The sequence below is a fragment of the Chiroxiphia lanceolata genome, chromosome 24 (assembly GCF_009829145.1).
Source record: "Chiroxiphia lanceolata isolate bChiLan1 chromosome 24, bChiLan1.pri, whole genome shotgun sequence".
Classification (NCBI taxonomy): Eukaryota; Metazoa; Chordata; class Aves; order Passeriformes; family Pipridae; genus Chiroxiphia; species Chiroxiphia lanceolata.
In genome coordinates this window covers 5,434,297-5,456,872 of record NC_045660.1, presented here as the reverse complement: position 1 = coordinate 5,456,872, position 22,576 = coordinate 5,434,297, and the positions used below count along the sequence as shown (strand labels likewise).

The 22,576-nt window shown below is 66.0% G+C and overlaps 1 protein-coding gene across 6 annotated transcripts in view; it reads right to left on the bottom strand.

Annotated features, from left to right (window-relative positions):
* The window catches only part of ADGRB2 (adhesion G protein-coupled receptor B2), a 28,142-nt gene extending 6,380 nt beyond the window's left edge, over window positions 1-21,762 (bottom strand). For 2 of the 6 annotated variants that reach the window (XM_032710195.1, XM_032710197.1), the window contains exons 1-16: window positions 21,682-21,762; window positions 13,859-14,663; window positions 9,912-9,995; window positions 8,683-8,847; window positions 6,219-6,383; window positions 5,319-5,483; window positions 5,139-5,240; window positions 4,719-4,825; window positions 3,866-4,060; window positions 3,705-3,773; window positions 3,493-3,601; window positions 3,274-3,420; window positions 2,486-2,561; window positions 2,309-2,411; window positions 1,785-1,828; window positions 287-413 (exon numbers count right to left, since the gene is read on the bottom strand). In XM_032710195.1, coding sequence (XP_032566086.1) covers window positions 287-413; window positions 1,785-1,828; window positions 2,309-2,411; window positions 2,486-2,561; window positions 3,274-3,420; window positions 3,493-3,601; window positions 3,705-3,773; window positions 3,866-4,060; window positions 4,719-4,825; window positions 5,139-5,240; window positions 5,319-5,483; window positions 6,219-6,383; window positions 8,683-8,847; window positions 9,912-9,995; window positions 13,859-14,648 — 2,448 coding nt within the window. In that variant the 5' untranslated portion in view covers window positions 14,649-14,663; window positions 21,682-21,762. Of the gene's footprint in view, window positions 1-286; window positions 414-1,784; window positions 1,829-2,308; window positions 2,412-2,485; window positions 2,562-3,273; window positions 3,421-3,492; window positions 3,602-3,704; window positions 3,774-3,865; window positions 4,061-4,718; window positions 4,826-5,138; window positions 5,241-5,318; window positions 5,484-6,218; window positions 6,384-7,446; window positions 7,612-8,682; window positions 8,848-9,911; window positions 9,996-13,858; window positions 14,664-21,681 lie in introns of all 6 variants that reach the window. The other 4 variants (XM_032710200.1, XM_032710196.1, XM_032710198.1 and 1 more) reach the window with 4 other exon arrangements.
* Window positions 21,763-22,576: the final 814 nt, after the last annotated feature.

Sequence of the window (22,576 nt, the reverse complement as noted above, 5' to 3'; positions counted from 1 at the left end):
TATCGAGCTCTATCAAGCACAGCAGCCCCCTGCCCCCACAGACCCACCCTCAGGGGGCTGGAAGGTGCTGGGGGGGTGCAGGGACCCTTCCCCTGGGCTGGTGGGAGACACCCCCCCACCCTCCAGCCCCAACCCCATCCTAGCAGGGTGCAGGAAATGCTCCCTGCCCATCCCCACCCTCCTTCAGGACCCCCACCTCAGCCAGGCCCCCCCAGCCCGGGGATCTCCCCCCATCCCCATCCCGTGTCCCCGGCAGGCTCGTCCCTGTCCCCACCCTGTCCCCTACCAGGTCTCTGGGCAGCTGGGCGAGGACGGCGAAGGTGGCGAGCTGGCGGCACTGGCATTTGGTGTGTGCCGGGAGGGTCTCCAGGGTTTGGCAGCTCTCCGTGTCCCAGTTTCCCAAGCCAGCATCCCTGATTAATGGGGGAGAGAGAGGGAGAGCAATTTGAACTAATCAAACACACGCAGCCCCTCGTGTTAAACTCTCCCGAGTTAACCCCTTGCTGGCCCCTTCCTGGAGGGGAGGCAGGTGAGGGGGGCACTGCCAGGGGATCCCCCCAGACCCCTGGAGGAGGGTGAAGCCATCCCTGCCCGCTGCCCCCACCTGCCCTGGGCTGATCCTCCTGGGAGTGGTGCAACACAAAGGCTTGGGTTTTAATCATCCCACACAGGTCTGGGGGGGGGGACACACACAAACCATGGAGCGGGGGCCAGGCCTGGGAGGAGGGGTGGTAAGGATGGAGGGGGTAGAGAGGGGCAGGCAGGGACAGCCCCAGGAGCTCCCTGGCACCCGTGTCCCCTCCCAGGTGGGTGATGCTTCCCTCCCTCCATGGGGACCCCTCAGTCTATGAGGACCCCTCCCATCATGGGGATCCCTCCACCGTGGTGACCCCTCTGGTTATAGGGACCCCTCCCTCCATGGGGACCCTCCCAGCTTGGGGACCCTCTGGCCACGAGGACCCCTCCTGCCACAGTGATCCTTCCTGCTGTAGGGACCCCTCCTGCCACGAGGTCCCCTCATGAGGGAGCAGGGAGGGGGTGCCCCACGGTGACACTGCCCACGCACAGGGAGAGCAGCCACAGCTCCCAGCAGGGTGGGAAAACCAGGAACTGGGTCTGTGGGACAGCTGGGGACTATCCCCGGGGCCAGGCTGAGACCTGCCACACCCACCACAACCAACACCTCCCCACCAGCACGGGGGTACTGGAACCAGTGACCCCGAAACGCAGAGCACCCGCGGGTACCTGGGCAGGGGGGCTGGCACTGCCACCCCCCCTCCCGCAGTGCTGACCCCTCCCCCGCCATGCCCTACTTTCCCTTGCTCCTGCCAGCACTAACAAATCACATCTGGCAGGCTGGCATGGGCATTCCTGGGCTCCAGGGCCACATTGATCCCGTGGGAGCTCAATTCACCCGTGTCAGTGGTGCTTGGATGTGGGAAGGGACCTCCCCTGTTCCCCATCCCTATTCCCCATCCCTGCTCCCACTCCCTGCTCCCATCCTTGCTCCCATCCCTGCTCCCCATCCCTATTCCTCATCCCACTCCCACTCCCTGCTCCCATCCTTGCTCCCATCCCTGCTCTCCATCCCTATTCCTCATCCTGCTCCCACTCCCTACTCCCATCCTTGCTCCCATCCCTACTCTCCATCCCTATTCCTCATCCTACTCCCACTCCCTGCTCCCATCCTTGCTCCCATCCCTGCTCCCCACTCCTCCCACCAGGCCCCCGGCCCAGCTCCACCACCCAGCCAGGGTGTCCCTGTCCCCCCGTCCCTCACTCACGTCCTCGAGTAGTCCCAGGTGACGCACTGCGGGTGGGACGTTCCCTGCGGACACAGGGACAGGTCAGTGCTTCACCCCCAGCCCCGCTCCCAGCCCACGAGGGGACGTGGCCCTTGGGGACCTGCCCAGGTGCCCCAGCACTGGCACATCCCCACCGTGGGCACGGAGACCAGTGCTGTGGCCGTGAGCTGGGAGCTGGTGGCCCCTACCCGGCTCTCAATGCCTGGCAGGACCCACAAGGGACTGAGAGGTGATACAGTGATGGGACAGGAGGGTGACACTCACACTGATGTCGTGGGAGGGGAAAGAGACACTCATGCTGGTGACGAAGGACACTCATGCTGGTGACGCAGGAGGGCTGATGATGAGGAAGGGTAACACTCACATCGCTGATGGTGTGGGAGGGGGACACTCATATGGATGACGTGGAGGGGACGCTCACACGGATGAAGAGGGACAGGGACACTCAGGTGGACGTGGAAAGAGGGACCCTTTTGTTCACAACATGGGAGGGGGACACTCACATTGACGATGTGGGAGAGCTCCACCAGCACGAGGGGCTCCGTGGGCCTGGTCGGCGGGCGCACTGTCACCGTCAGCACCTTGGAGGTGACGGCCAGGGGGGCCCTGCGGGGGGGGGGGGGACACGGGCTGTGACAGTTGGGGGGACAGCGGGGGACACAGCGGGCAGCCCCACTCACCTGGGCGGGGGCAGGATGAGCCCCAGCGTGCGGTACAGCACCGCCCCGATGACAAAGTGGGACGACTCGTCCGCTTCTGCAGAGAGAGGCACACGCGTGTGCTCAGCACCACACGCGTGTGCTCAGCACCACATGCGTGTGCTCAGCACCACACGTGTGAGAGAACACGCGTGTGAAGGAACATGCGGCCCCCCGCCACACATGTGACACACACAGACACACCACCCACACACTCACACACGTGGGCTCCCAGATGTGTTCATCCTTCCAGATGTGCTCTCACTCATGCACAGCCCCAGACGTGCCAACGCACACGTGTTAACCTGCACACACGTGCACGCCACGCCTGGGTATGCAGCCCACACCTGTGTCTGAATGTGTGCTGTGCCACAAATGCATAACACACGTGCACAGCACCAGATGTGCACTCCCACATACATGTTCACACGTGTACACACATGCGTGCTCCCAGATGTGCACGTTCACACGTGTGTGCATTCCCAGATGGGCATTCCCACGTGCAGGCTCACACGTGTACACACACATGCACGCTCCCAGATGCGCATGTTCATACCAGTGCCCACTCCCAAATGTGCACACGTATGTGCAGGCTCACACATATTCACACACATGCCCTGTCCCAGGTGTGCACGCTCACACACACGTGCACAGCACCAGACATGCACTTCCACATGTGTGTTCACACCTGTGCCCGCTCCCACCCAGCCCCAGGCTCAGCCCCCTGCACACACACATTAACACACGTGCACGCACGCATGCCCTCTCACCGGCAGAGGCGAGGCTCAGCACCTCCCTGGGGATGAAGAGCTTGTCCTCGGAGCTGCGGGCCCAGTCCTTCATGCCCCGCCGCCCCTTCATGGGGAAGTTGATGTCGCTGGACACGGCAGAGACGGGCTCCCGCTGGATGCTGGTCACTGGCGGGGCACAGCGGGGTCACCACCGGCTCCCTGCACCCCTCAGGACCCCGCGCCCACCCCGCCGCTCACCCAGGTTGTCCGTGACAATGAGGGAGCTCTGGAAAGCCTTCAGCGCGTCCCCCACCAGGTGGATGAAGTCCTCCACCACCTTCATCAGGTGCACGGAGCCAGGAGAGACCTGCGGGAGGTGGAACAGCTCCAGAGCCACCGGGACGGGACGATGGGAGACATCCCGGCGGTGGGGACATCCCGGCTGCGCCCGCCCCCCCCGTGCCACTCACCTGCTGGGCATCCTCCCACTTGTCCCGGTTCTCGGCGTCCACCATGTAGCTCACCACCTGGAAGAAGCGCTGCGGGGACGGGGCTCAGCGGGGCTGGGCTGCGGGGACCGAGCGCCGCCGCCTCCCCGGGGCGTCCCCTTGCTGTCCCCCCGCCCCGCTACCTGCACGTCCTCGGAGGACGGGGTGTAGGTGGCCCTCTTGAAGGTGTCGGTGACGTTGCGCAGGATCTCCACGGAGAAGAGCAGGTCCCCGCTGTAGTAGGTCTTGCGGGCCATGAGCTCCAGGAGGCTCCGCACCACCTGCGACATCCCCTCCCCTGCCAGCACCCGCTGCCCCTTGGCCAGGTGCTCCCGCAGCTTGGGCGGGGTGGGGACACCCGTGTCACTCACCCCGGCAGTGCTCTGTGTCCCCAGGACCCTCCTCGTGCCCAAAGCCCAGGCAGTGGGGACACTGATAAATGCACTGACTGGGGCAGCAGCGGGACACGGGGGTCTGGGGGGTTCCACGGGGGTCTGGGGCCATTATGGGGGTCTGGGGGTGTCCTTCCCGTCCCAAAAGCCATTTCCCGAGGATATGGGAGCACAGCTTGGATGGTGGTCCCCGTTCCAGCTCTAGGGTTGGAGCCCTATTCCAAGCCCACGGGGGTCTGGGAGTGTTCACAGGGGTGTGAGGGACCCACAGGGGTCTGGGGGCATCCTTCTCATCCAGAGAGCCATTTTCTAAGGACACGGGAACACAGCTCAGATCAGGGTGTCCCTCCCCAGCTCCAGGATAGGGTTCCTATTCCCAACCCATGGTGGTCTGGGGGATTCCACAGGGGTCTGGGGGGCCCTTCCCCTCCCGAGAGCCATTTCCCAAGGACACAGGAGAGCGACCCACCCCAGCCCCTGCCTCAGTTTCCCCACACAGTGCCCAGCTGTTGAAAGGAGGCAGCTGCTGGGATGCCAGGGATGGGGCAGAGCCCCGGGAACAGGGAGGGGAGGGCAGGGGGGCCGCGCCAGAGCGGGCACCTACTGAGAGATGCAAGTATCGGTACTCGTGGGAGATGCAGCGGGCGAAGCTGGGCACACCCCAGTAGGCCACCCCGTGGGGGCTCAGCAGGCACCGGCGGCTGGCAGTCCCTGCACAGGAGATTTGGGTTTGGGGCTGGCATGGGAACCACCTTCCTGGCACCCCCTGTCCTGCTCCAGGGCCAGGGGGGCTTGGGAGTGCTCAATCCTAACGCCACCTACCACTCCTGGGGCTTCGGGGTGCTCAAACCCGATGTCACCTCCCACACCCTGCCCTTCTCCAGGCTGAGGAGGTTTGGGGATGCTGAGCCCCAAAACCACCTGCTGGCCCCTGCTCTGCTCCAGGTGGCTCGACCCCGATGCCACCCACCACCCCTCTCCCTGCACCAGCATGGGAGTGTCTGGGGGCACACGCCCCCCTCACCTGTGGCATCGGGGGGGCATTTGTTGTAGATGATCTCCCCGGCAGCCGTTTTCTTCCAGGTCATCAGCATGACGTACTCGTCCTTGCACATCTCGTGGTAGGCTGGGCGTTGAAGAGGGGGGGGTCAGGAGCAGCCCAGACATGGGGGTGATGGGCACCAGGGTGTGGGGTACCCCATACCTGGGCACTTCTTCTCGTTGCAGGGCTTCACCTCCTCGCCGGTGCCCTCGCAGGGGTAGCCCTGCACGCCCGTGCCCTCGCACATGCGGAAGCGGCGCTGCCAGCCGGTGTCACAGGTCTTGGAGCAGAGGCTCCAGTGGTTCCAGGGACCCCACTTGCTGTCTGCTGTGGGGATGGGGACACTGTGGGACACCCGGCTCTGCACGGCGAGCGGCACCCGCGGGGACGGGGACAGGGCACCTCCGACGCTGCCGCACGTGCCATGGATCGAAACCCCGCGGGGCGTGAAATCCATGGATCAGCGATTTAAGTCTCTTTCAGACAAGACTGGCATCCTGGCGCAGATGCCCACCGTTCCTTGCCGGCATCCACGGGCACCCGTGGCGTGCCCACCTCCCTTCGCGCCAGCCACCGATGCCACCCCCTTCCCCCACGAGACAAGGAGGGGCTCAAAGGACTGGACGAGGACCCTGCGGTCCATCCTTCGGCCTGCCTGCCCCCCTGCCCCGCCCCCAGAGCCGTCCCCGGCCCCACCGGCCGCCCCGTGGGCACACGCCGGAGCTCACACGTGCTTGTCCGCCCAAAGCACGGCGGGACCCGCGGCCACCCGGCACCGACGGCTCCCCCGGCGCGACCAGGGGGCGAACCCCCAGCCGAGGCGTGCCCGGTGGGAGCAACCAGCACAACGGGGGGGGGGGGGCGGCTGCTGCTCCCTGGCATCGCCCCTTGGCTCCTGCTCCCCCGCAGCGGAGGGGGCTGGTGGCACCCTCGTGTCACCGGCGGTGACACCGCAGGGCGGGACGGCCGGGCCGCGCGCTGGGTGCCGAACGCGCCGTGCCCCGGGCGCGCCGCGCCGGCGTGGCCATCCCCCCGCTCCCCCCTCAGCGCGCGGGGCCTTACTGGGACAGGTGGGGTTGGAGCACTCCCGGGCGTCGGCGTGGGCCCCCCGGCACTCGGCCCAGCCGTGGGCCGAGACGCTGCACTTGCGCGTGCGCTGCTGGGTGCCGTTGGCGCAGGTGACGGAGCAGCGGCTCCAGGCGCCCCATTCCAGCCACTGCCCTTCCACTGCGGGGACAAGGAGGGCGGTGGCGTCAGCTCCCACTGGCCGGCGGCCACCGGGATGCACACCGGGATCTCCGTGCAACGGGTCCAACCTATGGATGTGCCGGCTCGCCCCAAGCCGAGCTCAGCCAGCGCTGAATCCTGCCCCACACTGGGGGACTGTCACTGGGGCTGAACCCCCACATCAGCTTCACCACCATGGCCACACTCACGCCGGGGAGCCCGGCACTGCTCCCATCTAACACAGCACCCCTGGCATCGCTCCTGCCAGACCCAGCAGCCTCAGCGTCGCTCCTGCCAAACCCAGCATTCCTGGCATCGCTCTCCACCAAACCCAGCATTCCTGGCATTGTTCCCTGCCAAGCCCGTGAACACCAGCAGTATCTCCATGGGGCTGCTGTGGCCAAAGCCATGTGCCATGTGTGGCATGTCCCCAATGGAGCTGTTGCAGAGGAGATGCCCCTTGTGCTCCCCCTCAGCTCCCGCGCTCCTTCCTGCTCCAAACTACCTGCTGACCTCCCTGCAACACACGTGGGGTCCCCACGGGGATGCTGGCCCTGACATGGCACCCCTGACCATCACCACACAAACCCCACGGCCACCAACACGGCCCCTCCTGGCACACGGGAGGAAGGGATGGGTGGCGATGCCACTCGCGCACGAACAGACCCCACAGCCAACCCCCTTCACCGTTACCCAGTGCCCCAAAAATGTCCCTGTGCCGCCATGGTGCCAGTGCTGTGCCACCCACAGCAGATAGGCAGGGAAGGAGCCGGCTCCTCCACGGCCCCCAGGCTGGACCCCTGCCCATGCCAGGGGCTTGAGACCCTGGCACGGCTGACGGTGCCATCTCTCCCTCCCGATTTCCAGCAGGGCCAGGAGGGTGCACCCCACGCCACAGCATCCCTGTGCCCCTGGGCTGTCCCAGCTCCCCACGGCGGTGCCACCCATCCCTCACAGCGCCGCAGCCCTGTGCCGGGAGCGCGGCCCTGGCACTCGGCCGGTGCCGTGTCCTGGCATTCCCGGTGGGAAGAAGGAGCGTGGGGAGAGGGAGGGAGGTACTGACCCCGGCAGATCGCGATATAGCAGGGCTTGGCCTGCAGCTCGGGGCCCTCGCAGGCCTTCCCTCCGCGCCGTGAGGCCACGCACGGCCGCGTCCTGGTCCTGGCCCCTCGCCCGCAGGTCACCGAGCACAGGCTCCACGGGGACCACTCCTGCCACGCGCTGGGAACTGCAACACAGCACAGCACCACCTCTGCCGGGCTCCAGCCTCCCCCTCTGCCTCCTGCCACGGAGGGGTCCTGGCCATGGCAAACTCCTCGTGTCCCGCGGTGCAGTCGGGCACGGTCCCTGGCACCGCCTGTCCTGTCATCACCTCAAGTCCCTGAGCTGGCAGCGGTGCCGCTGCCACTCCCTGCCCTGCTCCAGCCTCCCTTCTGGGGTCCTGGCACCTGTGGTGCACAGCCCACCTGACCCCCAACCACGTTCAACACACTGAGCACGACCTGCCCCTCGCACCTACGGGAGCTGAGCACACCCAGGAAAGGAGCAGGGACCAGTGTGGCACAGGAGCATCCTAAAGGATGCTTTTCCATGACTTCTGATGCCAGGACAGGGCTGAACTCTCTGGGACGGAGGGGAACTGGGTACTGGGTGTGTTGGAGATGCAGATCCCTTGAAACATCCCCGGTTTGGTCAGGGCAGTCTGGCTGCCACTGCAGCACCCTGAGGTCCCTCAGGTTCCCAGCATCCCACACGAGACGCACAGACACCACCACGGACCAATGTAAGACCCTCAGCATCCTGCCTGTGACCTGCCTCGATGCACTGAGCAGCTCAGCCCCCTCCTGCCCCAAGCAAATGGGGACCCCCCAGCAGACCAGGCCAGACCTCGAGTCCCCCAGGCGCAGGCTCCAGCCTTTCCTTTCTCCCCAGCACAAAGCCTCGGGGACATCCAGGGGAAAGCCCTGAGTTAGCCAGGAGGGAGGGCGGAGAGGGGCCACCAGCCAACCTGCTCCAAAGGCAAATCCACGAAAGCAGCACCAGTGAGAAGGCACAAGGGTGCAGGGCACCCATTCCAGACACCTCCCAAGAGCAGGTGGGAAGGCCAGAGGATGGAGGGACGCCAACAGAGCTCCGAGCAGCTCAGCCACATGAGTGGGCACCGCGACCACGCCGAGCCGCCCTCCTCATCCACCCCACACCTCCGAGAGCCCCGGAGACGCTCCAGCAACACAACATCCCCTCTGGGCAGCCCGAGGCAGCAGCGGAGCCCCCCCGGTGCCCGCCGCGTCCCCCGTACCTGGGCAGGTGGCGGTGTTGTTGCAGGCGCGCGTCTCCCGGAGCAGCCCGGAGCACAGCGTCCCGTACGGGGAGGACACGCAGGAGCGCGTCCGCACCTGGGAGCCCTGCCCGCACGTCAGCGAGCACACGCTCCACTGAGACCACTCCTCCGCCGCCGGGTCCCCTGCGGGAGGGAGACAGGGAGACTGAGAGCCCCCGGGGGGGGCACGGGGAAGGTGCCACGGGGGACTGGGGAAGGAGGTTGGGCAGCGCTGGGGAGCACAGGGATAAGGGGAAGGTGTTGTGGGTGACAGGGGTGACACTGAGGATGTCAGCGGGGTGAAGGAGCCCACCCTGCCCTCTGGGCACAGCACCAGCTGCGTCTGCAGATGGGACTGGGGCGTGGGATCACACTCTGTGTGAGGGAGAGCATCCACCCCAGGTGGTGCAGGCAGGGCGGGCAGGGCAGGCAGCACTGGCAGTGCAGAGAGCAAGGGCAGGGCTGGCAATGTGGGCAGCACAGGCAGCACAGGCAGGGCAGGCAGAGTGGGCAGCCCGCCACGGCTCCCCCTCCCCACCCCATCACACATTGACATTTACAACAACCAGCTCTTATTAAGGTTGATGATGTCTCTGAGGCTCTTGGACAGGCCAACAGCAGAGCCCATCCGTTTAAATTAAACGGGGATATATGGAGGAGGGCTCCAAAGGGGACCATTTGTCCTGCAGACAGGCAGGACGCAGGCTCCGTGTCGCCCACGGTGGTGACAACGTGCTGTGGCTGCTCCGTGTCACACGGGGACCCCAAGCCTGGACTGAGTCACCACTGGGGTCAACCCACGCTGTGCCCAGGAGCTCCCAGGGGGGCAGGACCCCCGTGAGCAGCCGGGAGGAGATCTGCATGCCAGGCACACGGAGCAGAGCCGGGGCCCATCCATCTCCCACTCACCTCCGGGCCCTCTGACCATAAATCAGGGGGGCTGAGGAGGGGGGAGCAGCGCACTCAAACCACCCAGATGGATTTGCCAAATAAACACATTTGAACGAAACAATTAATGGATTTTTGTTTGCTTTACAACCCTCAGAGGAAGGTGCAAAGGGAAAAAATTTATAAATGGAGCAAATTAAGTCAGTCCGTGGGCAGGAAGTTAAAGGGAGCCGCTCCATCTCCATCACCCCTGCCCAGGCACCTGAGCCCAGTGTCACCAGTGCCCCCTGCCCGTCCCCACGCTGGGGCAGTGCTGGTACCTGTCTGGGCCATGTAGACACCTGGTTCATCTGCTGACCGTGGCCACTGGGTCTTCACCTTCTGGTTCTCCTCGACCGCATTGCCTGGAAGAGGGAAGCGCTCCAGTGAGAGCAGGCAGGGGACAGGGATGGGGACAGGCCACTCTGGGTCAAGGGACATTGCAGGAGGATACAGGGACGCCTGGCCCCATGCTGAGCACTGCATGGCATCCCTGAGGGTAAGAGATGGTTGAGCACAGCTGAGCATGTTCACAGACCCCCAAACACGTGTCACAGCTCCCCCAGAAGCGTCACCCCCAGTCGCAGGGGCTGCAGCTGGAGCACAGCCCTGAGTGGCACGTCCCTGGTGCTGCCGGGGTGCCTGTACCCCCACCGTGCCAGGCAGAGGTGCTCTCCCATCCCCGCTTATCAGCTTGCTGCAGTGAGGTGGCACAAATTTATGGCTCGGCTCACCAAAAATAACAAGTGATCCATCAAGAGCACTTGGCGTGAAATTAACTGGCATGTGGAGAGCTCGGCGGGGGACGCGGCTGCAGGCGCAGGGGGACGCCTTCCCTGGCCTCCCCTACAGCCCCCAGGCCATCTCCTGTCCTCCAGCGGGGTCCCTTGTCCCCAAACCCGGGTGCAGGATGCTGGTGAGTTCCCACAGATTCACTCCAGGCACGGCACAGCCACTGCTGCCAGCGGATGTGCCGTGGGAGACAGCAGGGGATCCCCTGGGCACCATCGATGATATGACCCCCAAAAAAAACCATGGGGACCCCGCTGCTGTGACAGGCAGGAGAGCAGCCAGGTATGGTACTCACTGAGCTGCCTGGCACTGCCAGCCAAGCGTGGCAATGTCCCCAGGGGATAGAGAGGAGGTGACATGGGGACACCTGGCACTGGCAGGGAGCCCCCAGCCATACTCCGGGCACAAGGGTGGAACACAGGACGGGGACAGCCCAGCCCCAGCAGGGAGCACAGGCTACTGTGACACCGATTGTGCTGTAAAACAGACCCAAATTTACCAAGTTTTGCCTTAACCAATGGCAACCCTGCGAGGCTCCTCACCGGCACCACCAGTGCAGCCAGGGACACTCGGATCCTCCCTGGGGACATCCCACCCCGTGGCTTGGGGTTCCCAATGGCATGAGAGACACAGGGGGACCTGGAGAGGCTGAGGGGCTGCCCAGGGGGGTCTGTCTGGCCACCGGGCCGAGCTCCCCATGGGGCCGCCCACCCCCGGGAGCGACGCGGCAGAATTACACCCGGCACGGCGAGCGCCCCGGGAGAACCATAAATCCCGAGGATATACGAGAGCGTTCTCCCTGGCTGTGTTCAACAGAGACACCAAATTCAATTTCCTTCAGAGAGCACTAAATCCTCGGCTGTCACCGCGGGGAAGCTGCAGCTCACCCCAGCACCCCTGTCCCGGGGGTGCCCAGCACCCCACACCAGGGCACAGCCGCCGGGTGCAAGGGCAGGGCTGTTCTTTCGGGGACCTCGGGATTAATCCCAAGGCCAGTTGTGTCCTTGTCCCAGCATCGCCTCCCTGGGGGTTGGTTTCTGAAGGGTGATGGGTTAGGAACCCAAAACTTGGAACTGCTTGGCCTCGATGTGGCAAGTCCTGGGGGAAGCGTACCCCCTCCAAAGACCCACAGAGAGAGGGGTCACCCTTTGGGGTTCTCTGGTGGGGGTACACCCTCCCAGGGCCTGCAGCCCCAGGGTCGAGTGGTTGAGCGCGCCCAAAGTTCCATCCCCGTTCCCACACCCATCCATCCATTCCTTCCACCCACGTGCCTCCAACCACATCCCCCCCCCGCCTATGGGAGAGCCGCTCCCTGCCGGGGATGACGCGGGGGCCGGGGACCCCGGGGTCAGCGCCGTGGGGAGGGTCTGGGCGGGCGCCAGCCCCCCACGTCGCTGCGGCGGAGCAGAACCGGTGAGATCAGCGCTGGGCGCCCGCCAAGCCTCGGCTCACAGGCGCCATTCAGCCCCCCGGCCCTGCCTGCCACCGGCCCCCTGAAAGGCGGCCATTCTCCCCCCCCGGGGGGACGCCAGGTGGGACCCCCTCGCCGCATGAAGGGCGCTCTGTGCTCCGGCCCCGCGGTGACGCCGGCGGGCGCCCGGGGGGGACGGTGGCAGCGGCCGTGGCACAAGGGGCGGCCGAGGCAGAGCGTCACCCCTGCGGCTCCGGCACCGCAATAACATCGAACCTCCGGGCGCTCCAGCCTTTAATTGAATGTCAAACGTAATTTGGAGGAGGAGTGGGAGTTTGCGCTGCTGCTGTCGCAGCTGGACAGGCGGCATGTGGTGCCCTGCCAGGTCTGCAGGGACCGCCCCCCCTCTCCGGCGTGACCAACACCACCAAACCACCCGTGGGGATGTGCCAAACCCCCTGGAGAAGCATCCAGCTGCTCCAGCCCATCCTGCATCCCGCTGCTCCCCAGGCAGTCCCTGGTTAAAGGGGTAGCCTGACCTTGGGGATGGCACCTGAACCCGGCACCGAGCTCTTAGTCATCCATGTGGAGTCGCGTTTAAAGGGGGGAAAAAAAGGGAAAAACCTATAAAATGAAATCGGCTCAAGCAGCTCCCCTCGGGATGAGGCGATTTAGAGCCCTGCAGCTGTAACGGACCGGGGATTTAGTCGGGGGATCTGCCCGTAATGACATTTAGCTCCTGAAATAAATGCTAAAGCCCAATGAAATTATATGTACACCCACAGCCCAGCCCCGCCACCTAATCTGCCAGATAAAGACCCCACGCAGCCCAGTCGGGGATTGCTCCTGCCCGCGCATCACCCCGGGGCAGCTGCGCGGAAACATCTGGCCAGACGTGTCCCGAAATCCCCGCGTCACCCCCCCGGGCTTGGCACCTCGGGCACTGGGAGCACCCAGGAGAGGCGGCCCCTGCCCCGGGCAGCCCGATCCCGGTGCCCAGCACATGGGTGAGCGCAGCTGCTTTATCCTCACCCGACGTTCCCACAATCCCATAACGAGCAAATGGCCTCATTCCGCCTGGTTAATAGCCCGGCCGCCGTGCCGTGACATCCTGCCTGGAATAACAAGCGCCCGGGCTGCAGCAGTCAAGGGTAATTTGCCACGGGGAAAGGGTCATTTTACCTGCAAATTGTTTTCCACGTCTCCACCAAAGCAGAGCGGGTCAGCTCCCGCTCCGGGCTCGCAGCCCTGTGCTGGGAAGGCGCCAAGCGAGGCCGGGGAGCCACACGGGCTGTGCCAGAGCAGCCGTGGCATCACCCGGGGTCACCGTGGTGGCAAGTGGCACCAAGGGTCAGTGGGACCATGGCAAGGGCAAAACAAGCTGCAGCTCTGCCGAGCCTGGGCACTGCTCTGGAGAGGTGCCCATGGAGCTGGGGCGGGGCACAGGATTCATCCATTGCACGGTGTCCATGCTCCATGCACGTGCCCAACTCTAATCCTCCAGCCTTGGATAGTGTTGACAGGCAAGATTCATCCATTGCACAGCTTCCCTGCTCCATGCAATGGCTTCCCTGCTCCATGCATGTAGGGTTCCCTCCATCCCCATGGACGGTTAACGGGCAGGATTCATCCATTGCAGACTTCCCTGCTCCATGCCCAGCACCCAGCTGGCACCATCCAGCCCCAGGAGTGTGCTCAGGCAGCATTCACCCACTGCACGGATTCCCTGCTCCCCATGCAGTGCCCCACTGACACCTTCCAGCCCCAGGGAGCGTGTACAAGTAGGATTCATCCATTGCACAAATTCCCTGTGCCCGACTGACACCCCCCTGTCCCGTGGAGCATGTGTGGGCAGGATTCACCCACTGCCTGGCTTCCCTGCTCCATGCCCCGTGCCTGACTGGCACTCTCTTGCCCCGGGGAACATGCATGGGCAGAATTCCCCCATTCCACAACCCTGCTCCACGCACAACAGCCCTGGAGCAGGGGCTCCACCCCCGGGGCTCCTCCTTGCCCCCCACTCACCGTGTGGCACCTCGGGCAGGTCGAGGTCGTTGGCATTCGCAGAATGCAGGTCGGTGGGGCAGCAGTCGGGGTCGGCGGGCGGCGGGGTGGGCGCTCTGGCCGCGTGCCGGGTGCCGTTGCGCCGCGGCGCCGGCGGGCTCTCGGCCTGGCAGCTGCAGCCGGCGTGGGTGAAGCCACAGCGGCGGGCGCCGGGCGCCTGCAGGCACTCCTCGAGCCAGCGGCACAGCACGCTGCAGGTGAACTGGCTGGAGTTGTTGTTGTTGATGAGCAGCACCTCCACGAAGCGGAATTCCAGGGCCTGGGGGGCCAGCAGGCGAGGGGCCGCCTCGGGCTCGGCCGCCAGGCACAGCTGCACAAAGTTCTTGTCGAAGTGGAGGAAGGTGAAGGGCCCCGCGTCCTCGCACAGCTCCAGCTCGGCGTCCTCCTCCTCCTCCTCCTCCTCCTCCTCGGGCCGCTGGCGGGAGGGCGGGGGGCTGGCGGCCTCGCCCCGGGGGTCGCACGTGTAGTTGGCCAGGTAGTGGTCGAGTGGCAGCACCATGGGAGAGAAGTGGGTGCAGACCTGCTCCTCCCGGTTGAAGCGGAGGTAGAGCGAGTACTTGGTGGGGTCGGGGTTCTCCAGGGTCCAGGAGCAGCCGGAGGAGATGGTGGGGAAGAGGTCCTTGAGGGAGAAGGAGCCGTAGAGGACGCCGGAGGCCAGAGCGGAGCAGGCGCTGGGAGCCGGGTCGAAGCCCCGCGTGAGCCACAGGAGAGACGATATCACAGCCAGTAAGAGGGGACCAGCAGCGGTCATCCTATGGCATTTGCCCTGAGGGGAGACAGACAGACAGACAGACTGAGGTTTAGCAAGAGGTATGGCTGTTGCAGGCTCCCTGCCGTGCCAGGGGGGTGGGGAGCTGGTCTGGGGGGTCAGCACCCTGCACCAAACCCAGCCACTGTGGGGTGTGGGGGCAGCATCCCGGCTACTCCATGGCCCCAGCTGGTCCATGTCCCCAGCTGCCACCTTACAGGCTGGGGACAGCCATGGGAGACCATTGTTCCATCTCCCAGGCTGTGCCAAGGAGTCCCTGGGCTGGGGACTGTGCAGCACGGACGGGGGACTTCATCCCAAATCCACCAGAGCAGAGACCCAGCTCCCACCCCCACAGACCCCCTGCCCTAGGCTTGCCCACCAGAGCCAGCCAAGCACAACCTGGGCAAGGAGCCACCAAACAGCTTCTGCACAGACAGGGCTACAAAAGCCCTTGGAGCTATTTCTGGAGCCCCGGAGCAACACGGGGACAGGGGGCAGCTCGAGGTGATGTGCTGGGGGTGCACAGGCACCCCAACAGTGCAGTGTCCCCCCAGCTGCCCTGAGAGCCTGGCACAGGGTGAGCCATCACTGCACAAGCAAGTATTTCTTGGACACCACGCCGGGTGTGCAGAGCATCGCCGGGAATAGCTTTTTAATACCTCATTAATAAAATAATGCACGTGTGGCCTTATTAAGTGAGACTGGAGCACGGCTCTTCAGAGGCCGAGGCCGCCGCGCACGTGTCGGCACCACTCAGCCAGGTCAGCCTGTGCCCGGGGCAGCAGGGGCACGGGGCCAGCCCTGGGGACAGCAGGGGACATTCAGGAGGTGGGCACAGGCACGGATGCCACAGCAGAGGTTGATTCCAAAACCACCCAAATCCCCGCTCCCCTCCGCCCAGCCATGTGTTGGGGATGCCGAGCGCTTGGCACGGCACGGGGATGCTCTGATCCATCCTCAACCAACATCTCCCGCTCCTAAATCACCCCTGGCCGAGGCTGTGGTACCAGGGCATCCCCCAGCTCATCGGGGAGACGGAGCCCTGGCTGAGCCTGCGCTGGAGCCACGATGGGCACATCAGAGAGCTAAAAATATCCCAGCTCTCATGCAACAGGCTGGCACTGGCTCCTGCCGCCCCGGCAGCGCGGGGGCTCCGTGCCGGCATCCGGCCCCTGCCAGCGCCACGTGGGCATGGGGAGAGAGGGGCTGGGAACGGGGCCAGGGGGAGCAGCCCAGGCTGGAGGCACCCCAGTGCAAGCAGGGAGATCTGGGGCCAAAGAAAACCCCATTTTCCCGTGGTCACTTCCACCCCCCTGAGAGACCCCAGGGAATTCAACAGGAGACCCAAGAGCAATGAACTCCAACGGTAGCAGCAGCAGGGAGCTGAGGGGCAGCTGGAGCGGGGAGCCCCATGGGCACTCCCCATTGATGCTTCCCAACAAGCAGCCACCAAGTGCCCCAAAGAGTCCCAGCCCTCCATTGCTCTGGGAGAGCTGGGGATGGGGGGGGGGTGGGGAGGAGGAGGAGGAGGAGGAGGAAGAGGAAAAGGAGGAGGAGGAGGTCAGGCAGGGACACGCTGCTGCTCTGCAGCGAGTTCCTGGGGCTCCCGCAGCCTGGCAGGGACACAAGATGGAGCTTGCTTCCCTCGCCTTGGAGCAGCGAGCAGGGATGCTCCGCACCACCATCCATCCATCCATCCATCCATCCATCCATCCCTCCCGGTGCTCAGCCGGCCGCTGGAAGGCTCGGCAGGGATGAACACAGCCGGGCAGCCCCTGCCTCACCTCCCTGGGCTCCCCCCATGAATCCAGGTGTTCTGGGTTACAAGGAGCCTCCTCTCAACCCAAAAAACCTGCCGGGGCTGCAGCTGCCCCGAGGCCAGCACACCAGGTCGAGCATCTACGGGCAGCCAGGGCTGAAGCAAAGCTGAGAGAGCTCTCTCGGCACCAGCCCCGCTCCCTGCAGCGCTCGAGCTGCTGCTGCTGCTGCAGTGAAAATATTTCATTGAGCTGCACGCTGGGCTGAGGAGATATTTAACATCTGGGGTACCGAGTCACCCGGCGGGAGCTGCTGAGCAGCACGAGGAGGGGTCACTGTCACCCCTACCCGGCACCACGGGGGGGACCACGCACCCTGCAGCATCACTGTCCATGTGCTCCGGGACGGGCGAGCCCAGCTGAGTGGGCTGGCATCACCTCTCTGCCTCCAAAGCGACCTCGGTCCAATGAGGAATGAACCACCCGGCGCCGGTGACCGCATCCTGACACCGCTCGGGGGGGGGGTCCCTGGGGGCAGCTGGCAGTGCCCCAGGGACCTGCTGCACCCACAGCCCGGCTGGGGAGCAGACGCTGCTCGCCGGGGACGGCGATGGCTCCCGGAGCACGGCGGGCACAGCCTGGCACGCTCGCCCGCCGCAGGCGCCTGCTCCAGCCCCTTCCATCTGCCTTTGTTCCCGCCCGGGCGCTGGGAAGGGGGTGGGTTTTTAATTAAAGCTTTTAAAGAGCCATCACAGAGCCGGGAAGAGGCCGGGCGGAAGCGACATCCCGGGCTCCACGTCCTCGGAGCAGGGTCCCTCTCCCTCACTGCCATCGCATCCCTCCCGGCTCCGGCAGCGGCAGGATCCAGCCGGGGCTCGGCTCTCCCTCGCCGCGGCACGGCACTGCTCCAGCCCAGCCCTGCTCCTCAGGCACGAACAGGTTGTTTCCCTAAGGACGTTTCGCCTAAACAGGGATTTTGTCCGGGTCCTGGTCCAGCTCCATCCTCCTAACACAGCTCAGGCCAGTTCCTGACCATTGTGCCACTCCAGCCAGGCAAAGCCAGGAATAAGCCAACCAGCCCCAAAAAGTGATAAACGGGCAGCACTAAACCCCCGGCATTAATAATCTGAGACACGATTAATGGCAGAGTAAAGGAGATTTGGGGTTTGAGGGACACGGTTTTTAACCCGACTGTTCTCTTAATAGGCTGTGGCAAATACACAGTCCATGAAAAAATTACATGATCCATGAGAATTCCTAACAGGAGGATGCTCGGGACAAAGACACGAGGGGAAGGAAGGGCAGAGGAGTCCTGGGTGTTTATCCACAGCGGGAACAGCCTCACTCCCTGCCAAAAGGCAACGGCATCTGGAGAGGAGCAGACTGGCTGATGGCACGGCCACGTGGCTCCATCCCATGGGAATACATCCCTGCCTGCCCAGAGGTGACACCAGCAAACACAGCACCATAATGAGCTCTTCCCACTGTGAGAACCCCCGACCCTCCAATTTCCAGGACCTTCCCTAGCGGTTCAAAGGCACCCAGGAACTCCAAAGCTGCCGTTGCCACCTCCACGCTCAGCCCTCCCGGCACCAAGCCAGGGTGTCCTGGGCCCTCCACAGCACCAGCACAGCCCCTCCACCAAGGAATTCACTCCCTGAGCATCGCTGGGAAGAACTCCACTGCCACCCCAGCCTCCAGCCTCGCCTCCCAAAATCCACGGCTCCCTGCAAGGCGCGTGCCCGCACACGCAGGGAGAGGGGTGTCCGTGCCGCTCCCACCCGCTGCGGCACAACCCCCCCGGGCACCCAGGACCACGCTTGCCCCCCCTCGGTGCCCCCACGTCTCCCGTGTCCCTCTGGCTCCCCGGCGCGCTGCCACGGCCTCTCCTGGAGCCGGCAGGCTGGCAGCGGTGCCGAGCTGTAATTAATGGTGCTGCTTTGCCAATCCCTGGCGCGGCCTCGCGAGCACTGGCACGCACAGGCCTCTTTATTTATTTTACTTAACTGCTGTTGGTAAAACTCCACTCCAAAAGCAAGGCCGAGAGACAGCACAGAGAAATCTCCACTGGGATTGGGGATTACGCTCTGCCAGGAAACAACGTGTGCTGCTCTCCCTCCACGGCTGTGGGGGTCCCTGGGGGGCAAAGCCCCCCCTCTGCTGCAGGGCACCTGCAGGGGCTGCAGCAGCCACGGCTGTTCCTGCTGCTCTCCTGCAGCCTCTTCCAAGTAGTTTCCATGTCACTGGGATGTGGCTCCCTCTTTTCCATCAGCTCCATCCTGCAAAGGGGTGGAGGGCTGGGAGCCCCGGGAGACTCCAAACGGGGGTCCAAGTCACCGTGGTGGCAGCAGGATGTGTGCTCATCCCAGAGGGGGATTTTTTTGTAACGCGCTCTCTCATCCAGACCCAGCCCTGCTGGGAGCTTCCAAGGTGCCCCGGGGAGGACAAGAGGCCTGGTTCCATCCTGCTCTTGGAGGACATCAAGAAGGAACAGACAGGATGAGAGCAGGGGGGATGCGATGGCCCTCGTAAGCACCGAGGAGCTACAAAGCTTCTGACACTTGGCAACAGAGCTGGGTGGCCCCAAGCCAGCCCCGTCCCCATCAGAGGACAGATCCGTGGTAGGAAACGAGTTTGCAGGGCCTCAGTCCAAATTCCCATGGAGGAGTGTTGAGGCATCACAGGACGGCAGCTGGTGGCTCATCCCATGGTTCATGCATCCATCCATCCATCCATCCATCCGTCCAAGCATCATCTTCCTCCAGGCAGGGGGTCATCCTGCAGCCCCCACCCAGCCTGGAGAGTGCCCAGTCCGGGGCGTGGGGACTTGGCAGTGATGGGAACAGCCCGGGTGAAGGAAGTCCCATCTATTCCTGTGGCTCTGAGGAGGAGGTTGGTGCCAGGGCAGAGCTCTCTGCCGGCCATGAGCCCACCGGGAAGAGCCCAGCACCCCCAGCCCCAGCTCCAACACGGCAGAGGTGTCACTCTGGGCAGAAGAGCTGCACTGCCAGAGGTCCTTAGAGGTGTTCAGCAAAGCCAGAGAGAGCTGGGAAGAGCCAGCAGTGTGTCCCAGATGGTGCTGGAGCACCTCTGCCATGGGGCTGCCAGTCGGAGAGCAAACCGCCCGCTGGGCCGGCTCCGTGTCCATTTTCCCTCCAGCAAAGACCAAATTTGTAGGATCCTGGCTCCTTGCAGACTCCATGGATCAAAGCAGGGTCTTGTGGCAAGGCTTGACAAGCAACTGGGCAGGCCTTGAAGAGGAGCTGCTGCCAGGCTCGGGGCTCCGGCACAGCGGGGCTGGCACTGCCCTACAGCCAACTCCAGCATCTGCTGCCATCCATGCCATCCACTAAGGAACCCCGCTGCGAAACGGGGCACTGACCCTCCCTGGTGAGAGTGGCCAGAGTGGTGGTGATGGTGACAACAGCCACGCCACCCCGCTCCTCCCCACGGATGCCAGCTCACAGAGCCGGGTGCCCCCTCACGAGCCCCCCTCACTCAGCCTTCAAGGCAGGGAGAGGTCAGTCCTCAACAACTGCCCCAGCCCACCGGGAGCAATCCCAGTGCCACAGCTCAGCGCCAGCCCCGCGCCACCAGCTCCACGTGCACCCCGGCCACCGGCAGCGCCCGGCCTGAACCCCCGACCGGCCGCTCTGTCACAGCCCAGCCGGGCCACCCCGGGGCCACCTCCCCGCGTCACCGTCGGCCCCGGCTGCCAGGCGCCAGCCAGCACAGCCAGCAGTGACATGACCTAGAAAAGCAAAGGGTTGTTCACACGCCGCTGCCGTGAGCCCCCGGCGCGGCCGTGCAGCCGCGGTGCGGAAAATCTGCCCGTCCTCAACAAGTGACCCGCGTGGGCACACGAGTGGGCACACGTGGCACCGCTCGTGCCGTGGACCCCAGGGGCTCGCAGGCCCCCCGGGGAAGGGATGCGGCTCCCCAGCTCCCCCCCAGACCCGGCTGACACCTGCATTCCGCACGTGCCCGCGGCGGCACACGCCGGGCGCCCACGTGTGCCCTCCTGCGCGCCCACGGTCCCCGGGTGCCGTGGCACGGAGGCTCCCCGCGGCCCCCCCACGCTGGCACTGAACAAAGCCCCCACGCAGGGGAGAGCTGCAAACCCACCCACCCGCTGCCGGGGCCCCGCCAGCGCTCCTGCCCACGCGCCCCGGTACGCGCCGAATCCCCGGGGCCCTGCCCAGGGGTGACAACGTGGGGTGACCACCCCGCCGAGCGCCCACGCGTGCCAGGCTGGCAGCACACGTGTGCCCACGCCAGGGCTGGCAGAGGTGCCAGCAGGCAGCCCAGCACCCACCCGTGGCCTTGCTGGATGACACACCACAGCACCGCGGTGCCACACGTGTGCCCGGCAACACACATGTGCCCACCGACACGCGTGCAGCCCCTCCACCGCGGGGCTGCCGGGGGCCCTGGCACTGCTTGTGGGGAGGGACCGGCACCCTGGGGGGAGAAACAGGACACCGCGGGGGGCACAAGCATGCTGGGGGGGGTGGATACCCCGGGGGGAACTGGCAGCCCCAGGGAGGGGATCGGCAGACCGGGGAGGAACCGGCAGCTACCGGGGCGAGGAGGACCGGCAGCCCCGGAGGGGAGACCGGCTGCTCTCCGGGAAGGGGGGACCGGCAACCGCGGGAGAGGGGAAAGCGGCATCCCCAGGAGGGGGAACCGGCAGCCGCAGGAAGGGGAACCGGCAGCCCCGGGAAGGGGGGACCGGCAGCCCCGGGAAGGGGGGACCGGCAGCCCCGGGAAGGGGGGACCGGCAGCTCCGGGCACGCCGCCGCTCACAGCCAGCCCCGGTGCCGAGCCCTCCGCGCCGCCGCAGCCCCGCGCAACTTCCCGGCAGGGCCGGGGCCGCCCCGGGGATGCCGCTACCCGCCGCGGGCACCGGGCACGGGGCACCCCCGGTACCGCGGCGCGGCTGCAACTCCCGTTCCCGCAGCCCCGCCGCCGGGGCAGGAAAGTTGGCCGGGGTTGGAGCTGGAGCCGGGAGTGCGAGGGGGGAAGAGGGGGGGAGCACGGCGGAACCGGGGCTCTGCCAACCGGCAGCACCGGCCGCCGCATCCCGCATCCGCGGCGAGCTGCCGCCCCCGCTGCGCCGCGCCGGGAGAGAGGTGCGGGGGGGGGGGTGCACACCGGGGAGCAGGGGGGGCTGTCGGTGCACACCGGGGGAGGAGGGGGGGCGTCGGTGCACCGGGGAGGGGGGGTTCCGGTGCACCGGCGAAGGAGGTTGGGGGGGGGTCACCGTGCGCCCTTACCTGCGCTCCGTTAGCAGCGCGTGTAGCCCCGGCGCGGCGCGGCGAGCAGCGGGCTGGCCATCCCCGAGCGGCGGCGGCGGCAGCAGCCGGTGCCCGGGCGCGCCCGGGGGAGCGCGGTGGCGGCGGCGGCGCGCGGGGCCGGGGCCGGGAGCGGGCGCGGGGCCGGGAGCGGGCGCGCAGAGCGCCGGGCCCCGGTGGCGGCGGCGGCGGCGGCGGATGCGGTGGGGAGGGGAGGGGAGGGGAAGGGAGGGGAAGGAGGGGAGCGGGGGGCGCGGGGGCGGCGGCGGCGCGCGCCGCTCGGGCACTTGCTGCATGCGCCGGGAGCGGGGCGGTGTGACAGCACCGGGCACGGCGGGGACACCCCCCACCTCCCCGATACACCCCACCCCGCCTCGCCTCCCCTCCCTTCGCCGCCCCCCCCGTCTCCCCCCCCGGAGCGTGGATGGAGGGGAGGGTGCAGGGAGGTGACCCCCGGGATGCTGCAGCGCTGGGGGGGTGGTGATGTTCACGGGGAAGGGGGGGGGGGGATATGTACATGTGTGATGCACATGGACACGCGTGGATGTGGTGGGAACACGCACACGGTGCTGTGCTCCGGCTGGAGGGGGGAGGGCGTGCGGGGTGCAACGCGTGTGGTTTGGCGTGTGCCCGCTGCACACGCGTGAGGGGGGTCGGTGCGGGCACGGGGGGGGGGGGGGTTGTGGCCGTGTGTGCGCAGCTGAGGGGTGCACACGGGGGGTGTCTGTGCGTGCTCGGTGAGGCGTGGGGGTGCAGGCGTGCACGTGCGTGGCACCCCGGGCTGTGTGGGGCACCCCGAGTCTGTGTGGGGCACCCCAGAGCTGTGGGGGGCACCCCAGGGCTGTGTGGGGCACCCCGGGTCTTTGTGGGGCACCCC